This window comes from Mus caroli, unplaced genomic scaffold (assembly GCF_978045245.1).
Source record: "Mus caroli unplaced genomic scaffold, Mus_caroli_1 scaffold_8, whole genome shotgun sequence".
NCBI lineage: Eukaryota > Metazoa > Chordata > Mammalia > Rodentia > Muridae > Mus > Mus caroli.
The window spans coordinates 33,591,460-33,615,296 of record NW_028227263.1 but is presented as its reverse complement, the minus strand read 5'-3'; the positions used below and the strand labels follow the sequence as shown (position 1 = coordinate 33,615,296).

Here is a 23,837-nt window from a genome sequence, read left to right as displayed (position 1 = left end):
AGTTGTAGAACTGTTAACAAAAACAAATCCATGTAGGAAAACCATGAAACAAATTTGACCATTTGCATTTTAAATATATTTAAAGTGTGTGTGTGTGTGTGTGTGTGTGTGTGTGTGTGTGTGTGTGTGTGTGTGTGTGTGTCAGAGTATGGGTTTGTATGCATAAGTACAATTCCAGAAGAGGGTATTGGATCCCCCCGGAGTTGGAGCTTGTAAGATGCCAGATGTGAGTTCTGGGAACCAAACTCAGGTCCTCTTGAAGAGAAATCGGTACTGTTGATAACTGACCCATCTCTCCAGTTCCAACTATCTACATTTTTAAAACAGCATGAAAGCTAGGCATGGTGGTCAATGTCTTTAATACCAGCACTCAGGAGGAAGAGTAAGACAGATCTCTGTGAGTTCTAGGCCAGTCTGGTCTACATAGTAAGTTCCAAGAGAGTCAGGGATATGGAGAGAGACCCTGTCTCAAAACACTAATCAATCAATCAATAAGTAAATATTATATAGTTATAAAAATTAAAATATTAACTAGGCAGTCAGACTAGAGAAAAAATCTGACTTAAATATAGTAACACAGAAGTTCATTGCCGTGATATTTAAAGAATTCATTTAAAGTGGGTATTTCCGGGCACCTCCCAAAGTGACACTGATAAGTTAATCTTTACTGAGCAATGACCCAAGGATAAATGAATAAAGACTATGAACAAATAGTTCCCACTTAGACAAATTCGAGAAGTAGACACATAAAAAGAAAAAGGAAGCATTTGGGGAAATGTCCTGCCTTGTCTTTCAAAGGAACGTAAATGAATCCTGTTACCCTGCCTAGTCCATTGTAAGGGGAAATATCAGCTTAGGATTGACCATAGGAACTGTCTATTTCTTGAAAGGCATTATAACAACCAAGGTTTCATATCAAAAGGGTCTCTGACCTTTGGCTCAGATATGAAAGAGGGTCCTAAGAAAGATCACTGGTGCTAGACAGGGGAGTCACAGTACCAGGGCCCAGAGTAGGTTGCAGAGACCTGTGTGGTAAGGGCCCAGACTTGGCTGAAATCCCGGTTGTGACCCCTGGAATTTTATTCCCTCTGTGTCCCATAGTGAGGTTCTTCTGTCCACCAGGAGCTAACAAAGCCTCTGACACTGGGTTTCAGAAAGGTGGAGTCAATTAGCCAACCCAGGTCAGTGCCTAGAACTGTGCAGTTGGGGTGCTCTGCTGAACTCTTGATGGCACCTCTCTGGAGGGATTGCTTCTGGAAAGGCTTCCTTCTAACACAGATGAGCTGAGGCTCTGGATACCCTACAAGGTGGGTGGACACTGGTCAGAGGCCCCAGAGTACGCCGGGGGCACCATCTTTTCTCTCTTGTATCCCATCCCCGCCTCTTCAAAGCAACCAGCTATTTCCCCTCAGACAAAGGTCTCAGCTCAAGTCCTACCTCCTACGTCCTGTCAAAGGCATTGTGCGGGGAAATGCCAGAGCTTCAGCTAAGAGGAAACACAGACCCTCCTCTCCCCCATCCCTCATGAATTCCTGGATATCCCTTAGCATCTCCAGCAGGTCAATCTCCAACACTAACGTTTTCACAAGACAGTCTCCCCTGTTAACCAATCACCCTCAACAAAAGACAGCAAAGAACAGCCAGTCTCTTCTTATTCATCTCAAAAGCCTGGAGCTATGCCTGAGTCTGCTTTATCCTGGACCCACACCTGGTCCATCTAGAATCTTCTATGAGAATGAAAGAGTTTGCTCAGGCTGAGAAAGTCCTGCTGGGGTCAAGCCATATAGTTCATGACAGAGCCCTAAGAGAGCAGAATGTAGACATTGTGTGCTTCCATTCTGTGCCCTCCTTGCCTTCTGAGGACTGTCATCCTCGCATGAATCGTGTGGCAAAGCAGGGTCCATAAAGCAGCAGGCAGGTTTGAGTCCCCAACACCAGAGGAATGCACCTGAACTGACAGCTGTTCCCATGATAATTTTGACACCAAGGTCACGTTCAGCAGTGTGTCACAAGGCCACACACATCCTCTCTCCTCTCCTCACTGTCTCTTGCATAGGAAACCAGGTGCTACTTGGTGACAATAAGTGGAGTGGGGAATGTCCCACCATTATGATCTGGGCTCTGGGTGGGCCTAAGGAGTTGACTGCTGTCTTTGATCCATTAAGCCCATTGTGAGGCTATAGCATAGGGCCTATCTGGATGGAGCAGCCAGCCTCTCAACTGTATGGTAGCCCAGAAGCGCTGTTAGATCTGTCTCATCAGCCCACATCAGGCCTAGCCAAGGGTGGACTCCATCATGGACCAGTGGCAATGCCTACAACATCCTCTATCCCAAGGATGCTAGAAGGAGATCCTTTGTTGCCTAGCACTAGCCTGAGAAGGAGGAGAAATCACCTCCCCAATGCTGCCTCCCTTCCTGCCTTCCTACATTGCCGTAGAGGGGGGGGGGCTACCTTCCAGAAATTCCAGCTACTCCCCTACCCAACTTGTTACCAGAGTTAATAGGGACAAAGCCTGGACTCTAGGAGTCCTAACAAACCAGGCTCAGCCATTTGTCCTCAATGGGCCAATTAAACACACTCAAGAAAAACAGAGAAAGATATGTCCAATGGAGTACCCAACCCCATGGCCAACACACACTGAATCCCATCTTTGGTTTTGGTGGAGTTCTTGGTTTAAATAGAGGGCAACTAGAAATAGAACACTAAGTAACGAGGCCAGAGGAACAGCCCCACCTATGATTGTCTAGGCAGCAGTCTTTCTGGCATGGAGATTTGTGAGGTGTCAGCACTGTGTGGAGTCTCTTTCTAGGAGACAAACACTAGGTTTTCCTTCCCTCAGCAATCTAGGGAGATTCCAGTTTCTTGGGATCCATTGTCTCAATAGCATCGTCAAAGAGAAGGGCACATCTCTCTCTTTTAGAGAGATCTCTTTTAGAATATCTTCACGTCTGTCAGGACATTACAAAGACTCTCAGAGGAATGTAGACATTGGTCCTGGTTGAACCCAAAGCTGGAGGCTGAACCGGCTGGGCACAGTGCCTGTTAGTGATAGGACAGAGGTGGGAAAAGAGAACCATAGTCCAAGACTATGGCCCCTACCCTGCAACCGGTACACAACTGGTCAGCTTGCTTGCTGCTGGGGAGCCCGCACAGTCATAAGGAAAACATTGGGCTTTACCCCTCCTCCCAATCAAAGGGCTCTGATGTCTAAAGGAGCCTGCTCTGGGGAGTAGCATGTGGTCTGGGGATGCATGTGAGGCAGGTATTTCCCTGGTGTCTGGCTCAAGATTTAGGATGAAGGGTCTGAGATGGGAATGGGTACACTCCTCTGACCTGGTTCCCTTTCTCTCTGGGCAGAGGAATACCTTCTATCTGGGAGGGTATGCTTCCTTGTTTATTTAGCTGAATATGTCTCTATTTAGGCTTTGGCTGGGGCCAGAGAGGACTCAGTTAGTAACATTATCTGTCATTATTTCATTCAGCAGAAGATGGAACTGTACACATACACACACACACAAAGAGACACACATACAAACACACACACACAAAGAGGCACACACAAACACACACACACTGGGTCTGTGACACCTGGGAAAAGCACAACAAGGGAGACTATACGTCATAGTGGAGAGTACACCCAGAGGCTCAGGGCTACCCACCCATGCCTTCATCTCTGAACATCCCTGGATGCTCTGCTTCCATTACAGTACTGTGATGAAAGCACTCTCAAAAGCACCTGGAGTAGCCGCAGTCTTTGAACACATGTCCTGCTAAGGACTAACAGTGCCAGGGACAATTCTTCCTCCCCGAGCAGTTGTAACACCCACAATAATGTACTGAAAGACTGCCTGCTCAAGCTCTCTGTCATCCTGCTGATGCCTCGTACCTCATCTCCTGTCAATGATCATAGTCCACTTGTGGACTACGGCTGGGGAGGCCATTCTGCACAGCAGTATAGACAGACATTTGCCTGTCTATGGTAGCCTGTGTGCTCTATCATCCCATGCTCTGCCCTGTGCTATAGAGGTATAACCCCTGCACACTACATTCTCCGGGGTGCCTTGAATAGCTTCCCGTTAGGTTTGAGACATGGTGGAAGAGTGGGATGGGATCAGGAGAGGAACCAGGATATTATTCCTGACACCCTAACCCCTAATATCATAGCAGTGACTTCTGGGAGCTGGTGAGGCTGGCCCTTCACTTTGTCCAGCACCATCATGTCTCCCTGCCTGCCTTGCCCTTCCTCTGCAGAGCTCTTTGGCTGGAGCTCGTTATTCTCAACTGTATCCTGATTCTTTTAGTTCCCTCCACAGATGTTTCATTTTCAACTTTTGTCCATGATGGGGCATAGGGAGCGGTACCCAGGGGAGTTTCTTCAAGCCCTGAACCAGAAGCCACTCTAGTAGTCAGGACCTTGAACACATCCCTTAACTCTCAGTGGTGTGTGGCCTCTTCTGCTTTCTCTTCATGTGTCTGGGGGTTGCTGGATGACTCTGTAAGCTGAATGTGTAAGGATGGACTCCAGGTATATCCATCTTTGTACCTTCCACCAAGGATCCAGGCTGACAGGGCAGCAGCCATCAGAAACAAGCTTTTTCAATAGGAATGTGAGTGACAACTCAATCTGGCAAGGCCACTCAGAGTCTTGGGTCACAGCTATCCACTGGTCTGAGGCAGACAAGCATCACATGCCTGGAGCAGAGGTATGTTCTGCCAACTATCAGAAGGACTACAAAATCCAAGACAGAGTGTGACTCTGTCCAACCAAACAAATGGTTCTATCATATTCACAGACAGAGAGCCTAGCAACGTGTGGCCATCTGTGGGTGTCTTAACCTCTCCATGTTTCCATTATCTCAGCAAGAAAATGGGGGTCACAAAATGCTTTGCTTGAAGGATTATACAAGTGTAGCAGACTTAGTACAAGTCAGTGCTCAAACTATTCCTGGCATATATTAGGGGCCCAATAAAAGTAAGCTGCCACTGCTCTAGTTACAACCATCACTATAAACACTAGCAAAACTGCCACCATCGTCACCATCACTATCACCATCACAACCACCACCCAACCCTTAACTGCCATTACCATAACCACCATCGCTACCACCAAACCCACCACTATTATCCCCACCATCACCAAAACCATCACAATAGCCATCACTATCACCACCACCACCACCATCACCATCATCTTTAGCAGAGAAGCCAATTATATTCCCCCAAACACCTCCCTTCACAGTTGTACTAGCATAAAAGCATCAGTGTGCATGCACACAAGTAAGTTTGCACATACACCAGGGATTAGACAAAGAGCCAGCAGGTTGGGTCTGCCTGTACTCACATTGTACTTGACCTTATAGTATTTTAAAACGTCATAGAAAGTGCAGAACTGCTTGATTTGTCTTTACAGGCAGGAAATGCAGCTATGGTGCAGATACCTCTTCCAGAGAGAGTGTATAGAGTAAAAAGAAGAGAGACCTGGGGGGAAGCATGAAGAACACAGCATTTAAGGACTGAGATGGGACAATGGAGAGACAGGGAAAGAATGTGTCTCCCAAAGTAGAGGAGGGTGTAAGGCAAAGACCAAGGGAGAACCTGAAAGAAAATCCTATGCACTCGATTCAGTAAGCAGGCTCGAGGGAATTTTCTAGGAGTAGGAAGGTGGAGAGGTAGCAGTCTCATCAGAATCGTAGGAGATTCATAAGGGGTCAGAGAAAGCTTGTCCAGCTCTTCCAAGACTGGCTAGAAATGAGAGACAAGTGGATGGGTTAGAGGTAGAACCGTCTGTATATTAAGTACAGATAGAACCAATCCAGTAGGCAAAGTCAAGAACATGGGAAAGAAGACAACAGTGAGCCATACTGGGGCTGAGAAGTGAAGGGGAGCCCAGTTCAACCGAGGTTTAATTCTAGAGAGGAAATTAGATGGCTGCTTCCCTGTGGCAGGACAAGGCTCACCAGCCAGCCACTGGCCGGGCTGGAGCTGGGCTCATGCACACATCCACTCCACAGGCTCCTCATGAGCACCCACTTTACAAGGCATAATTTCAACAGCAACCAAAGCGCTGCCCACATCCTAGTCCTGAAAGGAGACAATAAAGGAGAAAGGAAATTAAACAGCTTGTTAGAAGGCGAGATTCACTCTGAGGAGTAATAAAGGGGAACAGAGCCTGCTGAGTGTGTAGCTACGTTTAGCAGAACAACTCAACACTGAGAAGGTGACAACTGACCAGAGCTGGCAGGCGGTGAAGTAGAGGGATAGCACTCATCACAATAAGCACTGGACACAAGGTCAGGGACAGCAGACTCAAGGGCAACATGGGGGGCCTGAGATGGTGCCTCCTTGAAGACCGGAGGGAAAAGTGGTAACACAGAAGGAATAGAGCAAGCCAAGGGACAACGTGAGGAGATAAGAGCACAGAGGCCATGGAGCTAAATTAGATGGGACTTTTCCTCTTAACTGCAGAGTAAAAAATGAGAGACCTCTTGGGGATTTGAGCAGGAACGGTACCCTCCAACTTACATTTTTCTGTGAAAGGTAGGGCTCAGCAGGAGAGGGATGAGGGTCCAGGTGGAGATGATTTTTTTTTAATCGTCTGGACAAGATGTGGTGGAGCCAGGGAAGTGGCAGCAAAGAGTTCCTTCCTGGTGCACTTGAAGGAGGAGCCATGAGCACTGGTAGAGGGCTTTGTGAAAGATGAAAGAAAGGGTGGTATCGAGGGTGTCATTATAGTGCTAGCCTAACCACCTAGACTCCATTCCTGGCATATTTGAAGGAAGGCTCATCCATACTTGTAGAGGGCTTTGTGAAGGATGATGGTGGTATCAAAGATGCCATTATGGTGCCAACCTAAGCCACCTTAGCTCCTGGAGGCTCCAGACTGATCTGGGCAGAGTGATGGGTAGAGCAGGTTTTGGGGAGAGTGAAGATAAAAGGTTCACTTCGGACTTGTTGCATGTGCCGTGTCTGCTAGGCACCCACAGGGAGATGTTAAGTCAAAACCAGGAGACACACATCTAGATGCAGGGAAGTGGCAAGGCTTTAGATGCACATCTGGGAATCCTCTCTGTCTAGGGTCATTGAGAATCATAGGAGCAGGTGAAACCAGAGACTGAATATAGACAGGACCGGCACAAGGGAGCAAGAAGCTGGGCATAGCTGTCTGGGAGCTGAGAGGGTCCTTTTCTGGAAGGACTTGACAAGCTGGGTCACAAGGTCAATAGGATGAGAGGTGAAGGGTTGTAGAGACAAGGGTCACAAGAGCTTGCCATGTAAGCAGGAGGACCTGAATTTAGATCCACAGAAATCCACAGAAATGTCAGGTAAGACTGGTGGCCCCTCTGTATTTACAGCCCCAGAAGATGGTGACAGGTGACCTACAGAGTATACTGGCTAGCAAGTCGAGCCATATCTCTGAACTCTGTTTGATGATGATCTACTGCCTTAATGAATAAGGTGAAGAGCATCAAGAATGAGGCTAGATGTCAACCTCAGGCCTCTATATGCACATATGCACACATGCATATGCACCCACACATATCTAAAATCATCTATACATACACATATAAATGCCACACATACACATGCTCACACTCACACACACACAGAAACATTTGGGAAGTGGGGGTTGTTTGTTCTTGTTTGTTTGTTTGTTTGTTTTGTTTGTTTTTGTTTGGGTTTTGGTTTTGATTTGAGACAGGGTCTCACTATGTAGCTCTGGCTGGCCTGGAACTCACTTGTAGACCAGGCTGGCCTCAGAAACTTACAGAGATCCTTTGTGTCTGCCTCCCAAGTGCTGGGATTAAAGGCTTGTGCTACCATGTCTGGTGGAAACAATTTTTTAAGGTGATGTCACCCTTGAGTTTAGCAACAACTTGGCAGAGGCAGTTTGAACAAAGCAATCCAGAGGCCGTGGGCTTGTGATGGATCGTGGGAGCATCTCAACATCTCCCTCCAGATTAAACGGGGAGGTGTGTGATTTTATTCCTTACACACATCAGAAGTACCCTAAGCATTGGGGCATTTGCTGGGCTGAGAGGTGGCTCTCAGCAATGGCACAGAGGATGGGAAGGTCTGTCCTTGAACAACTGAGAGGACCATCATCCTTCCCAGACACCTGGAGGAGCCAGTACCCAGAAAGGGACCGTCTATTCTGCTATCTCTATAGGCCCTATTCTCTTGGCAGATGAGCCCATCTCTCCCAAGAAGCCAAAGAGTGTTCCTGAGCCCAACCCCAGAGTCGTGGAAGCTGAAGCCACCTCTCCTCGGCCGTCTGAATGGACTTCAGTGAGGATCAGCCCTGGGGAGGATACAGTCGGGCAGAACGTACTGGCTGTACGTGTCCTAGTCACCAGTGAGGACAGCAGGTATGCCCAGATTGCTGAAGGATAGAAGCAGCAACAAGCTGGGATGGGGCAGGCTGCATCTGGGATCTGCTCTTCTCTCCCCTGGGAACTCCCAGCAAACGGGACCCTCAGAGCCTCTTTCCTCGTCTGTTAATGGGACTGTAATAGTGGCTTGCCTCTGAAGGAGTTCTAAGACTCAGTGAATTGACACATGCCAAATACTGGTTGGTGCACAGTAAATCCTATAAGGCTGTATAAGTCACTGTTTTCTCAGAGCAGGGCAAGGCTCTACTGTCTTCCCCCAGGAGTCCACTGTGGTGCACTAAGGGCTGCAGATGAGTGACACCTGTCACAGGCTCCAGGGCCCTCCCATGCTAAGATGTGATACATGGTGAGTGAGATACCAAAAAGGGCTGAGAGGAAAGTACAATTCTTAAGCACCCAGCATCCGATCCACGCCAACTGTGGTTATGAGAAGATCAGACTTCGGGCCTCTCCGGCCCCAGCTTACATAACTGAGTGCATTCAGAAAAGCAACCAACAGCATGAACTGCTTGTTAGTGCTTGGACTCTGCATGTGTAACTGTGACTTGTATACAAGGTGAGGTCCTTGCTATCAGACACCTTTACTCCCTGGGTAGGCAGCCAGGGAAACAAGGAAACATAAACAAGAAAAATACCATGTATGTGTCAGGCTGAGAAATAAAGGGAGATGTGTTATAAACAGGGTTGGGATGGCTACCTTAGACTGGATGGCCAGGAAAGGTATCTATCTGTCGGTTACTGAGTCCCACAGTGACCAAGTGCCAAAGTGGCCCCAGAGCAAGTGGGCTACTCTCCTTCATCACGTGTGGGCCAGAGATAAGGGGCCTCTGTGAGCCAGTGCTGGCCATACTGGGCTCACCCAGACGGGTCTAGCTGGATCTAGCTGGCTGTCAGCTAGAGCAGGGGGAATGGTATACAAACAGAATGGAAGGTCAGTGTGGCCAGAAGCTGATAAGAGGATGAAGGAGGGGTTATACTAGGGAGCTGTGGTGTAGTTCAGTGGTAGAACACTTACATAGCAGGTACCAAGCCTGGGCTCAATTCCCAGCGCCAGGAGGGAGGGAGGGAGGAAGGGAGGGAGGGAGGGAGGGAGGGAGGGAGGGAGGGAGGGAGGGAGGGAGGGGGGGGAGAGCAGGCTGGTTGATTGGTTATGAAGAGGGTAAGGAATTTATATTTTATTGTGGGAATAATTGAAAGAGAGTGAAGTTCTAAATGACATATTAGCAACTTTAAGATATCTACAGGGTTTGGTATGGAGAGCAGAAGAGACAGGGTGGGTGAGAGCAAAGGCAAGGAGACCTAGTGGGGGCCCGGGGGCCCCTGGGGAGGGGCACAGATCAGAGCCATGGTGATGGATTTGCTGACAGGTTAAACATGAGAGAAAGAGAACACCAGGGTGTCTCCCCAGTCTTGACTTGAATTACTGAATGGATGGTACAGATGGTTCTAGAGGCATCTGGGCACAAAGAAATGCAGATACTGTGAAAACTGAGCAGTCTGTGCTGGGCCCATTGCGTTTGACTGGGGTGCATCTCTGTTCTGACACTGAGTCCACCGTTGGGCATTACGCCTGCAGTTTCTGAGAAACCCCCTTCTCTACAACTTGCGTCCCTGCACTTTTTCTTCCCTACATGCCCTTCAATGCAGCCATGCTGACCAAGGAAAGCCATGTGTCCATTCTGTGGTTTAGGAACTGGGTCCCTAGAGATGCGTTTGTTTGGCCCTAAGAGCTAAGCAGCAGAGCTCTTTTTGACCTTTTTATTTATTTATTTTTTTCAATTGTGGCTTTGGTTTGGTTTGGGGCAGTCTCATGTGGCCCAGGGTGGCTTTGAACTCACTATATAGCTGAGGCTTGTCTTCAAATCTTGATGCCCCTGCCTCTCCCTCCAAAGTGTTGAAATTACAGATGTGTGCCACCACATGCAGTTTAGGAAGTGTTTAGGACTGAAGCCAGGGCTTTGCGCATGCTAGGCAGGCACTCCTCCAACTTACTAAATCACCAGCCCTGGAGCCATGTTCCTTCTGTACTGTCCAACACTGTAGCCTGCTGGGACTGTCAAGGCAAAGTGTTCCAGCCTGGGAGCCTCATGGAAATGTCTTCTCTCACTCTGGGGGCTGGGGTACTCTGTATGACAAGAATTTCTGGAGAGATGCAACACACACGTCTTGTCACCCCAGGTAGGGAACCCCAAAGTCCAACTTGGTGAACCAGGAGTTTCATTGGTGCTACCTACAGGAATATGGGTGAGGGGTTACTTTAGGAGCAAAAATGACTCAAAGACAGCTCACCTTAGTGTGGGTGACAGTTTACAAAGCTGGGGGCCTGGAGTACACTGCATAGCCTGCAGTCAGCTCAGCAGGTTGGAGAGTGTGGTTTCCAGGCACCCTGGTTGGTCTGAATCTCTCCTGAGCAGCTCAGCTGGTTTCTGCTCCTTCCCAGTGGACTGGTCGCAGAGCCTTTGTTGTAGCTAAGTTTTTCTGGGTTATCTTGGCTGCTTGGCACCCTCTCCCTCCTCTCTCTCTCCCCCTCTCCCTCTCCCCCCTCCCCTCCCTCCCCTCCCTTGCCCCTCCTCCCCTCTTTCCCCCTCCCCTCCCCCCTCTTCCCTCCCCTCTTCTCTTCTCTCTCTCTCTCTCTCTCTCTCTCTCTCTCTCTCTCTCTCTCTCTCTCTCTCTCTCTCTCTTATCTGAAGGAGACTCTCAGCTTTTTTTTGCTTACTCTGGTAGGAAGGGTCTAATGAATCTGATCAGCTTCAGGAACTTCCTGTAGTTATAACCTTCCTCCTTCAGTATAGGAGGAAACTGTCACACAAGTAAGAGATAAAAGGGTAGCAAAAAAGAATTCTCCTGGGGGCTCTTAGGAAAGGGTCTGTCTCAAGCCTCTCCCTGGCCTGTAGATGGCACCTCCTGTTTACAATGGCAGTCATCTTCTATGCACGTGTATGCCCCAGTTTCTTCTTAGAAGGGCACCAGTCATAGGATTAGGGCTCACCATAATGACCTCATTTTAACTCAATCACCTCTTTAATGGTCCTCTCTCTAAAAGCAGTCATGTGCTGAGGAATTGGTGGTTGTCTTTTTAACATAGAAGTCTAAGGGGACATAATTAAGGATGTGACAGAGCTAAGTCTGGGCCCAGGCACAGAGGTAGCTGACATCTTTGCTCCAGGACCCGAGGACTGTGAGAGGGGCTAATGAGTAGGGCATGGGATGTGGAGGGGTGGGGGGAGTGTCTAGAGCCTCTGAGCCACCCTCCTCTTCCTTCTTCCAGCTCTGATACAGAATCCGACTACGGCAGCATCACAGCCCCCTGTGCAGAGGCCTATGAAGAAAGACCTCAGCTTCCAGAATCCCCACCTCTTTCAAAGCCCCTAACCCGGCACATCTCCCTACGGGAGACCCTGACCCAACCAGTCTCTCTGCTACTACACCATGAAGAGCCACAAGCTCTGCCTGGTGAGTAATGGGCCCTCCAGGTTTCATTCAGGGACACAGAGAGGAGTGGGGACCCTCAAATCCCAGAGGATGCACTCTTTGGTGAATGAAGTACACCCAGGGAAGCGGTCAGGACCAGACCTGGGCTCTGTCTCCGGAGCTTTGGATTCACAAACATTTAGTAGTTCCGGGCCTCTACTGAGTGCCGTTGACTGTCGTAGATAAGGAAATCCAAGTCCTTTGCCTGCAACAGCCACCCTGTGTCTCAGGGGTCCCTCGAGCATCCCATAATTTCTGAAGGTAGGAACATGGGCCTAGTTGCTATGTGACCATAAGTAGGTCAGTCTCCTAGAACCTCTTGAGCATGTAATGTCTCATGTGACACAGGAGACATTACGGGTGTATGTGGAGGGGTACAGGGGTAGGTGAGATGCACCTGAAGTTGACCTATAAGATAATGAATGTACTTTTTCTACCTGGACCTTCTCTACGAATGACCCCTTTCCATCTCTAGGTTGATTTGAGAGGTGAGTACCACATAGCTCATTCTTTGGATATGCTGTGGTCTCTAGCCAATGAGCAACGTGGCCAGGGCTGGTGACCCTACTCACTAAGCTCAGGCCACCTAAGAACTTGCCTTTAGTAGCCCATCTTTTGAAGACTCGGAAGGATGTGAGCAAATCAGGATGTCCTCTGACTTCCTGGGGACCCTGGCAGAGCCTGGCAATAGAAATCTGCCACCCTAAATAACCTGCTAGAGCTGGTGGTCAACTTGTCCTGCACTGCCCTCTGGTGGCCAAGAGCAGAAACTCCAGCTCTTCTCACCAGTGTGGGGTTTCCCAGAAGACCGAGCCTGGGAAACCCTGGGCCAAAACAAACACAGAAACTTGTATAGGCATTTCCAAGCCTTGGAAACTCTGAATTTAACCTTCAATGTGAGTCTTTAAGAACTAGGAAGTGGAAAGGCACAGTATGTGGCTAATGCCTATAATCCTAGAATTCAGTTAGGCAGGAGGATTGCCACATGTTTGAAGCCAGACCAACCTGGGGCTCAACAGGAAGACCCTATCTCAAAACCAAAGCAAAAACAAAACAAAAACCCGCTAATCCTAACCCTGACAGAAGGGAAGTCTCCCGGCTGTTCACCCTTTTCTCTGCTTTTCCTCTCTCCTCAATGGGGCGTTAAGCATCTTTCCCAGAAGCTGTAAATCGGAATTATGAGTTTGTGCGAAAAAGAAGGCTCATAGATCCAGAAGAACAAAGCCAGTTTAGGAGGTAAAGACTCCTGAGAGGCAGGCCATGTTATAAACAGCCAGGATTATACAGGAAACCCAGAGACGGTTGCTCTCATTGGTGAAGAGGAAAGCAAATTGGTTTGTAGGTGTGTACTGACACGACTTTTCTCAATGCTTGTCTGAGTTTGTGTCTCTGCTGACATGATAAAACACTGACCAAAAACAATGTGGGGAGGAAAGGGTTTATTTGGCTTACAGGTTATTGTCTATTGACTGTAGAAGCCAAGATAGAGACTCAAGGCAGGAACTGGAGCAGAAGCCATGGAGAAACATTGCTTACTGGCCTTCTTCCCTGGGCTTACTCAGCTATCGTCCATATACAGCCCAGGCCTATCTGCCTAAGGATAACTCCGCCCACAGTGGGCTGGGCTCTCCTACATCAATTAGCAATTGAGAAAACACCCCCACAGGCCAATCTGATGGCTGGGATTTTCTCTTTCCAAATATGTCTAGGTCTCTGTCAAGTTTGCAAAACCTTAACCAGCACAATGCTTGACTCTGCAGAAAGCTTCTATTTATGTCAAATAAATGATGTTGAGAGATGTCATGTCCTTAACAATGTCTGGTTTTTTAAGCACCTTGTGCTGGCAGGGAAGGACATGCCAAGATCTGACTCTGTGAAGCACAGGTTGACCCTCAGAATCTAGAGAAGTCTTGGCAGTAGAATAAAGCCAACTTTATTCTACAATGAGTTTTTAAGCAGAGAGGAAAACGGGTAGATCGTTTGACTTGCATCTGTCTGTTGATTCAGTTTTTAGCAGTGATGATGATGATCGGCAGACAAGCCCCAGTGCAGATGTAACCTTTCTTACAGAGGTGCTGCAGTGTAGATATGACGTGTCTCTCCTCAACCCTCAACCCCTGCCAAATGCTTGTGTGTTGCAGGCTTAGTCCCTAGCTATTGACGGTTAATTAAATCATGAATGGTGCTAACTTTAGAGGATTAACTTGTCAATGAGTCCATAGCTGAAAGGCCCATGAGACTGTGGGGCCTGGTTGGGGCAAGTAGGTCACTGTGAGTGTCTCTCATAGGCATATCTTAGCCCCAAGTCTTCCTCCCACTTTCCCTGTTTCCCAGTGGGACTGTTCGACCCACTATATGATGCTCTGTGGCACTGCACACCAATAGCGATAGACCCAGCTAGTTATGGACTGAACTCTCTAAAACCCTGCTGGCTAGTAAGCCTCCCCTCCTTTAGACAGTCTGCAGTGCCAGGCATCACAGTGATGACATAAGCCCCTCACTTTCCCAAACAGCACTGGGTAAACCTAGCTAGTGGGTCTCATGGAGGTCCGCCAGCTAAGATGCTTGCTGCATCACTGCCTCCCGGTAAATTCAGAGGAACCCGGGTAAGAGCTAGGTATTGTTTGTAAGACTCCTGATTTATATAGCTGTGATCACAGTATCCACAACAACCCCAAGGGGAGACAAACCCCCTCTCCATCTTTCTAAGCATTTTTTTATTGTTTCCTCTAGTTTTACTCCATCCTTTTTTTCATTTAATTGGGGCTAGCTTCCAATCTCAGCAGTTCAGTCTATCATCATCATGGCACTGTCCAGGCAGACATGGTGCTCTAGAGAGAGCTGAGTATTCTACATCTTGCTTCAAAGGCAGCAGCAGGAGACTCTTCTACAGACAGCCAGGAGGAGGGTCTCTCCACACTGGGTGGAGCTTGAGCACAGGACCTCAAAGCCCACCCCCACAGTGATGCACTTCCCCCAACAAGGCCACACCTCCTAATAATACCACTTCCCATGGGCCAACCATACTCAAACCACTACATTCCACCCCCTGACCCCCATAGGCTTGTTCAAACACATGAGTCTGTGGGGGCCATACCTGGCCATACCATAATAAAAAAATACATTTAGTCTAACTTCAAAAGTCCCCATAGTCTATGACAGTCTCAACAATGTATAAAGTTCAAAATTCAAAGTCACTTGTACCCTTTTATAACACGTGAGTAAATGGAAAAAGATAATGGCTTTGGTGGTCCTTTAGCTTAACAAGAGATTTCCAGGTCTGCCTTGGCATGCCCAGGAACCTTCCATACCCTTCTAGTTCTTCAACCTAGAACCTTCTAGGCTGAGGTTGTGATAAGGGTGTGAAGCAACTTAAACCCTTGTGTCAGAGAAACTAGAAAACATTCCCTTAAACTCTCTGTGTCTTGATTAGCGTTCCACTGCTGGGGGCGGGGAGCAGGGGAAACACTGAGATATATAACTTATAAGCAGGCAAGACTCTGGCTTGCCGTGGCAGGGTGACAGTCTCTGGTCTCCTGGCCCAGGTGCCTTTGAGCCTGTGGTGGGGCAGCACACCATGGTGGAGAACACTGCTCACCTGGTGTCATCTCAGCAATGAAAAGAAAACCAGAAAGGGGCAAGGATCCTCAAGGTCCTTCAAAGCTCCAAGCCCAGTGACCCAGCTTCCCTGCCCTAGACCCCGCCTCCTAAAGCTCCCACAGCCTTCCCCAGCACCACAGGCTAAGCACCAAGCTTTTTAACATGCTAGCCCTTTAGGGACACTTAAAATCCAAAGCATGAGAACCCAGGTCAGTGGTTTATATTAATCTTACGTCAAAGGCATAGTCCTAAATCTCTACCATCCCAGAGCCAGGCTCCGTGGGCTAGAGCAAGATCAAGTGTCTGCACTGGCAAAAGAATCCCAAGTGCATCGATGCAGGTCAGCATGCCTGTGCTTTAGGCATCACAGCAGGGCAGCTTCCTGGTGTGTTTGAATGAAGTGGCTCCAGCACCTGCCCAAGCCACTAAGCGAATATATCTAATTCATCGAGTTCGTGGACAGAAATCAGTACAACTAAGGAGGGCAATCTGTCCCCAAGTTGTGCCAGCCTAAACAAGTCAGTTCTTCATCTTTGAGTGATCATTTGACAACAGCTATAGAGAAGGAAGCACATTGCTAGTACGTAACAATGAAATCAGATCAACGACATCTGGCTACATTCCTGCCCTCTATGCCTTTCCCCAAAACAGGTTGTGCACTGTGAGCTACAACAGTGATCCTTTAAAATAACACAGAGTAGGGCCAGAGAGAGAGAGCTCGGAAGGTAAGAGCACTTGCAGAGGATCCAGCCCTCACATGGTGGCTCACAACTGCCTGTACTGCCAGCTCCAGGGACTATGACACATCTTCTGGACTCTGAGGGCACCAGGCATGCACGTGGTACCCAGGCATACATACAAGCAAATACTCAGATACATTTTTTAAAACGAACATAAAACCTACATGCAAACATACTACTATGTAGTAGTACACACAGAGTGCAAGCTTGAGAGAAGGGACTCAGCTAAGCTTTGTGCTGTTTGACACTGCTCAATTGCTGTAAACGTTACTTAGACATTTCTTTTGCCCGATGTGGTTATGCAAACCTGTATTCCCAGCAGAGGGAGGAGGGTTGCTGTTAGCCTGAGGTCATCCTGGTCTGCACAGCAAGATACAGGCCAGCCAGTACTACATAGTGAGATCATATCAAACACAAAGGAAGAGAAAGAAATAAGAGAGGGGGCAGAGGGAGAGAAAGAGACAGAAAGAGATAGACAGACAGATTCTTTTGCTGAACAGTGCTAAATCCAGAGGGAACAGGAAGATTGTAAGATCCAGAGAACCGGGATGTTTTCAATGAGATTGTGTCTCCTAGTCATGTCAAATGCTACAGCCATGAAGTTTCACCAACATGACTACCTAAACGGAAGCCGAGTTAGGACATCCACATGCCAACGTGGGTGGGGAAAAGCCCACGTGGACTCAACCCTACATAAAGAACTGTACTCAACTAAGGCGTGCTGAGAGGGGAAGAAACAGTGTTCGCCTGGGAAGAACACATGACCCCATTGCCTATATATATGCATGTAACAACAATTAATGGGGAAAATCCGAGGCCATGAATTTGAAAGAGAGCAAGGACAGGAATATGGGACGGTCCAGAGGGAGGAAAGGGAAGGGAGAGATGATGTGATTATATTATAATCTCAAAATTAAGAAAGCAGTGCTGCTCCTCACTTGGGCCCACAGGGCAATACAGAGGAAGGAAACCTGGCCTTTCTGCTTGAATTTGCTTCTGTCTTTGTCCAAGCTTTGGGCCAGACTCCTGCGTGTCAATCACTTCGGAAGCGTCTGTTGAACTAAGTGATACCCGCCCCATCTCTCCCACCTGCCAAGGTTGAAGGCATAAAGAAGAGAGTGATCCTGGCTTACTTTTAGAGTCCTGTTCCAGGCCCCCAAAGAAGTCTACAGGTTTCCAGTCACTGTAATAACCTACAGTCACTCCTTAGATGCCAGAGCAGCAGAGCATGGCAAACGGTCACGGTGATGAGATCGCACACAGCCCACCCCCAGCTGCCATGATCATGAGAAGGGCGTGGCCTGTTCTCTCAAGCACTAAGATGTTTCTTCTAGTCACTGTGCAGAGCCAGAACAAAACACTGATTAACCAGCCCCACCTGGACTTTGTCCTCTTGCCTCCTGACCCAGACCTTTGTCTATTAAACCCAGAGCTCACATTAGCGCTCCAGAGATGGGCTCAAATGCTTGCTTTGTGATGTTTAAAATATTTCCCTGCATTTTCACCATGGGTGTCTGCTCACTTTCTCTGGGGAAAGCTTGACATCTGGGTAAAACACCATGGCCAGGTCAAACTTAGAAAAGGATGGATTTATTTGGGCTTACAGCTCCAGAGGGATGAGAGTCCAGCATGGCAAGAAGGCCTGACAGTAGATGGCAGGCAGGCATGGCGGCCAGAGCAAGAAGCTGGGAGCTCACCTCTCCAATGGCAAACACAAAGCAGAAAGTGAACAGGAAGAAGGGTGAGGCTATACATTCTCCGAGTCCAGCCCTCTCAGTGACACACTTCCTCCAGTGTGCCCAAGCATTCAAATGCCTGAGCCTCCTGGGACATGTCTCAACCCAAGCTTCACAGAACCCATGGAGCCGGGCCTCTGACCTAGGACTCTTATTATATTATGACCTCACTATGGTAAAACAATGCCTACGTGGCCTATTACCACCAGTGGAGCATCTGAGCCATCAGTTCCACTATCCCATTGAGGTTAAAGCAGAGACCCTTAGGAGCTGAAGGTTCTTGTCCTGAGAAAGGAAACCCAGGTAGCGGCTGGCATGACAGTGCTCAAGTCAGCTCACAGGGGTAGGGCGATGTCTAAGTGAGGTGAGAGAACATTCACTGGTGAGGTGTTGGATCCAAAGAGTTCTGTGTTCGAACCTTCCCTGTTCATTCTCCCACACCCAGACTCCTCCTGGGGGTCTCTTCCTCCCCCATACCTCCCAGTTCTACCTTCTGCCCCTCACATGTGCACTCACACCCCTCCTTTCTCTATGATGGAAGCACAGGGCCCGTGCCTGAGAGCCCTGCACAGGAACAGGATACACCTAGATGCCACATCTGTTCTGAGGTTCGGGGTGGCCAGTGCCTGTGCTCAAGGCCCAGCCAGGCAGAGGGGAAGCACACAGGGCCCTGCAAAAGTGCTTCCACAGGAACTCAACTTCCAGGAGTGGGTTCTCACTTTCTACTTTATTGGGGCAGGGTCTCTCCTGATGTTTCTATGCAGTACACTGCAGACCCGGTGGGCTGTGAGCACCCCACCGATTCTCACATCTCACCGTAGGACTGCCACCATTTCAGACACATGCCTCTACAGCCAGATTTCTTTTTGAGATTAGAATCTAATTACAACATTTCTCCTTTTCTTTCCCTCCCTCCAAACTCTCCTATACAGTTCTCCCTCCTCTCCTTCAAACCATGGCCTCTTTTTTACTTAATTGCTATTGCATGCATATATGTATTTGTATCATACAGATATATTTCTAAATATAACCTGTCTTGTTTATATAGTGTTACTTGTATGTGTTTCCAGGCCTGACCAGTTAGCACTGGGCTCTTCCCTGGGGAGGCTATCCTTCCTGCTTCCAGCATTTAATCTGGGTTTCAGGGAATCAAACCATCTCCCCAGCCTCCTATGTAATTATTTGATATGTGTATGAATGAGTGAGTGAGTGAGTGAATGAATGAATGAATAATGGGAGGGGGTCAGAGAAGTACACTATGATAAGAAGTGTCTCAGCCCATCCTAAGCGTCTGCCTGCTAACTTTTGGTGAGTAAGCCATGGGAGACAAATTCCTCTCCTACACAGTTAATGGTCTCTTACTCCCTCCTCAGCTCTGCAGCGGGCCCATAGCCTCCAGTCTCCAACTTCAAGCAAATACCAGAACTGGAGAAGAAGATTCCAGTCCAGTGAGTCATGGGCAGGGGGAGGGGTGGGGAGGGCAGTCTCGCTCATTCCTTACATGGTATCTTCTCTGGCCAAGCCTGGAATCCAAGGGCAAGGAAAACTGTTAGCTTGACTTGATTTCCACCGCTGGCTGTAATCATTGCCGAGGGATTTGGGAACTCTCCATTCCTCTCCCTCTACTCTGAAATCCCAGCACCTTAAGGTTCTGTAGTTTCACCAGACCAGAGCTGTAGCAGCTATGAGCTCCAAGTTTGAAATGAGAAAGAAGGGAAACTGAGAGACAGGTTCTTGGTTCTGTCCCAGGAACTGGACTAGATCCCAACCCCACCCCACCTCTGCTTTTGGTTCTATGTCATTGTGACCAAGGCAAGAAGATAGCAGCTTGCACTAGAATATGAGGGTAAACACACACACACACACACACACACACACACACAGAGAGAGAGAGAGAGAGAGAGAGAGAGAGTTAGTTTATTTCTTCTCTAGATCTTGGCCCCAGGTGAGTTTCAGAGCTCCCACAAAAGGTACAGTGCCCATGCACACACAGTCACACAGCAAACAGAATTCCTCCAGGACCCTTGAGTGAGAAGCTGAGGCTCCACCCTGCTCTGACCCCATCACCCCCTTCTGCCTCCCCTAGTCTGCATATTCTCTCCTGCCTCCATCTGCCCAGGCTGACCCAACACAGCCTTGGGCTTCTGCTCTTCCTCCTTCTGAGTCAGCTTGATTCCTGGCCAATGAGTCACTTCCCACCAACCCCCAGACTCACCACCTCTCCTGTGCCTTTGGAGCCAGACCAGGCCTGCATACCTGGGAACAAGCTAAGATGACACCTGAATCACCTGAGCTCCTTCAGGTGGCAAACCTGAGAGGACAGAGGGAACTAAGGTTTCCAGGAGTCTCCCCACAACAGAAGCACTAGGATCCCTCTCAGGCCTGTCTTCCTGGGTGCTAAAGCCATCCCAACAGTTGAGTACCACCAGTGTCAGGGCGCTCAGTCTGTCCTCAGCAAGCTTCCAGCATAAAGTGAGATAGGATTTTGGCAAACAGCAGGGACAGGGGTTCTAAAAAAAAAAAAAAAAAAAAAAAAAAAACAAGACAGACTTCTACTACTCAGAGGTGGACTCTGGGGACAGACCTGGAGACTTTAGCATTCCATTACTAATGGATACAGGGTGTGAATCTTAAGCAACAGTCGTGCTAGGTGCAGACAGGACTTGAGCCTGTTGTTTCTGTGACCTAGCAAGGTCTAGTTCAAAGGAGTTCTTGTTTATGTGTAAAAGGGGGGGAAGAGAGAGAGGGAAAAAGGAAGGAAGGGAGTTTGAAAACTGGTTGGATTAGGGCACAATGAAACAGTATATGGGTTCAGACTTGCAGGATGCTGGCCCTAGAGGGCGCTCCAAGACTTTGAGAAGACAGAGTCCTTCATACTAGGAAGCAGTAGTACTCCGAATCCCAGTCATGTCAACCCCGAAAGTCAAGAACCCCTATGCCCCAGAACAAGGTTTATAGGATATAGGGCATAGGCATCCTTTCCAATTGAGCTGGCTTAGAGTGAACTGAACGTCACCATCAGGGGAAAAGGCCGCTGCTGTCAAACGAAAACAAGAGAAAGTCACACAAGGAATTGCCCCAGAGGGCACAAAGACTATAATCCTGTCTGGGGCCTACTTTTCAACCCCTTTGGCACAAAAGGACCTGAGAGCCAGTAGCACTCAGTCCCTATGCCCTACAGAGGACAAAGCAGCCTGGCTGGGCCATCTCAGAGCTCTGCAGCAAGAATGGGAGAAGAGTATGGAGGTAGATAAAGAATGAGCTCCTAAGCCAAGAGTTAGAGCAACCCTGGCTGGGCAGGGTGTCCCACGGCCTCTGAGGCAGACTAGGGGTCTATCTATTTGCCAGATAGTTTGTGTGCAAGGGGAGGGAAATGGATGCGAATCATGCTAAGCTAGCATGTGTCTGCATGGTGGGTGGTACTTTTGGATAAGGACACTGGACGTGAGTAACTTGCTCCTGTGAATAAATTGGGTTCCTGGGGGTCCCTTTCCAATCTTTTAGAGGAGCTTGAAGACATGACCAGTCTCATGGAAGAGGTTTCCCATCTCTCAGCTCCTCCCTGGCCTTTCTTTCCCCTCTGGGGTCGTGCCTGGCCCTTGGGCAATGCCTTGGCCCAGTGACAAAGTCAAGGGGAGAGACCAGGCCTCATTTCTCAAGCCTTCCACAACCTCTGATTTAAGATAATGGATAAGGACGTTGTGACCAGAGATCTCACAGCAAGGATGGATCCTGGGATGAGAGGAAGGAGAGGGGAGTGGCTTCTGCATCACGATCTCATAGATCCCAAGACTTCTCTGTCTAGCTTGTGTCTAGCCCAAGGTGTCCCTGACTCTGTCACAAGGTCCCCTGTGACTCCTCAGAGGAACAAAGGGACAGTCTGTGGAGCTGAGGAGACTTTGGAGGCTACTTAAGGAGCCTGATTCAGCGGACGGCAGGGAGAGGAGATTGAGGGGGCGAGAAAGAGGGGGAGAAGGAATTTGGCAGGAATCTAGTAACTGGGGGCAGGAAGCAAGACAACGACTCACTCACAAGTTTTGCCTTTTTAGGCTAGAACCATTATGTTGCAGGCTGGGATGGGGTGTGGGTAATGGGCTGGAGGCCAGCGCCTCCCCTGCATCAGTTCCTGGCAGCTGATGGCCTTTCTCCCAGGGTTTTCCTCTAACCCACCTCCACAGCAGCCACGTTCCCCAGTTATCTTTCCCCTCAGAAACATCCTGGGCCAAGGGTGGGGTACCCTACGGGAGCTCATGGACCACATGTACAGCAGCCATCTTTTGAGAGCCCACACCTGGTATGCACTGCCTAACATGCTAATCTTTATGTAAAGAGAGCAAAAAGCATACTGAAAGTCCACCAAGACCTCCCCACCCCCGAAAGATGTTTGAAACTCTTTTGGGGTGGAGGTAACTTAGACTTAGCTTTTCTTCAGATGTGTGTCCCCAGAGATGCCTGACCCTGTGTCAAGTTCCTCACATTTTCTCAGAGCAACAGAAGCATAGTTTGAGAACATGATCAGGTACCTATCGCCTAGAGCTTTGGGGAAAACTGAAGCCTGGGAATTGTGTTGAACTAAGAAATGAGCTAGAACCTGTTGGTTGGACATACTGAAGAGAAATCTAAATGGGCCACTGAGCTGGTTGAAGCAGGGAGTTAGAGTACTGGATGGAAAATAAACTAATGACACACAGTCCCAGGATGTGCCTAAGGAATGCTGCTCAGGGCCACAAAGGCTTGTCATGGCCTGAGAAGAAAGCCCTGAGCATGCCCATGAAAGACTGCTTTTTTTCTGAATCTAGCTCAATATAAGTTATTTGAAATGCTCCATCCTGGAGATAAAATATCTGATCTTGCAGATTTGAGGTTACCTAGTTGGAAGGGAAGAGGAGGAAGAGAGACAGGAAGTGTCAGTATACGTGGGTCTAAATGGCCTCCCGGGATGGGACGGGACTGGATGGGACAGGATGGGACGAGCCAGGACGGGAAGTACTGTCAGAATCCTGCTCTTGCAGGGCAGGATGATTTCAGCTGCCCACAGTTCAGAACTGCACTCCTCCCCAGAGGCCAGCGGCCATCCTTTCTCAAACATCTCTGAAGCGATACATTACTTCCTGCCTGTTTCCTGAGCCGTAGAAGTTTGGCAAGGACCCATTAATTCTCTGTGATTCGAACTGTTGATATGGGTATAACCTCCCTCCTCTTGGGCCCCTCATAAAATCTCAAGCTAACCACCTTGTCTAAGAGCCCTTTAGGGGCTTTTTTCCTCATGTGAGAGGAAGAGCCCATTTCATTAGGACCAAGCCATCTATCCTGTCCATGCCCACAGCTAATGGTCTGACATCTTGTGGCAAGAAACTTAACATGGTTTATTGACAGAGAGATTTAGTGCAATCCCAGCTCCTGCCCACCATGACTTCGGGGAAGCGTTAGCGGTAAATGTCAGTCTCCAAGAAGCACTCTTCGGGTTGCGTGCTCATCTCCTGGGAACGATCTTACAGAAGGCTGAACTGCTAGCTTGCATGACTTCTTCTCCAGGGCCCTGCTGACAAGTCCCAAGTTATGGCCACTAGGAACCTCTGAACCCACCCCCAGCATCTCCCTTCCTAAAACTGAGGATCTAGCCACAATCTTTTCTTTTATGCTAAAAACAAGGTAGCAATGGAATATGTCATTTCCTTCATAGATTCAACACCCATGAACCAAAGAGCACCATCGTCTCCAAAGGAGCCTCCTCCTCCTCCATCTTCGTCTTCTTCATCTTCCCTCCCATCTTCATTTTCTTCAGCCAGTGTACCTGGGCACACTACAGACGATTCCTCCTCTCCCCAGGTAACTGCACTCCAGGTCTCTGCCCAGGAGATGGGAAAGCCAACTGGCCATATGCCTCACTAAATCAGG

The 23,837-nt window shown here is 48.6% G+C and overlaps 1 protein-coding gene across 2 annotated transcripts in view; it reads left to right on the top strand.

The window, feature by feature from the left end:
• Nucleotides 1-23,837, top strand: part of Mical2 (microtubule associated monooxygenase, calponin and LIM domain containing 2) — a 185,822-nt gene that overhangs the window by 129,106 nt on the left and 32,879 nt on the right. The window contains exons 26-29 of one of the 2 annotated variants that reach the window (XM_085841396.1): nucleotides 8,188-8,368; nucleotides 11,661-11,845; nucleotides 19,313-19,387; nucleotides 23,623-23,768. In XM_085841396.1, coding sequence (XP_085697522.1) covers nucleotides 8,188-8,368; nucleotides 11,661-11,845; nucleotides 19,313-19,387; nucleotides 23,623-23,768 — 587 coding nt within the window. Of the gene's footprint in view, nucleotides 1-8,187; nucleotides 8,369-11,660; nucleotides 11,846-18,167; nucleotides 18,304-19,312; nucleotides 19,388-23,622; nucleotides 23,769-23,837 lie in introns of those variants that run through there. The other variant, XM_085841395.1, reaches the window with a different exon arrangement.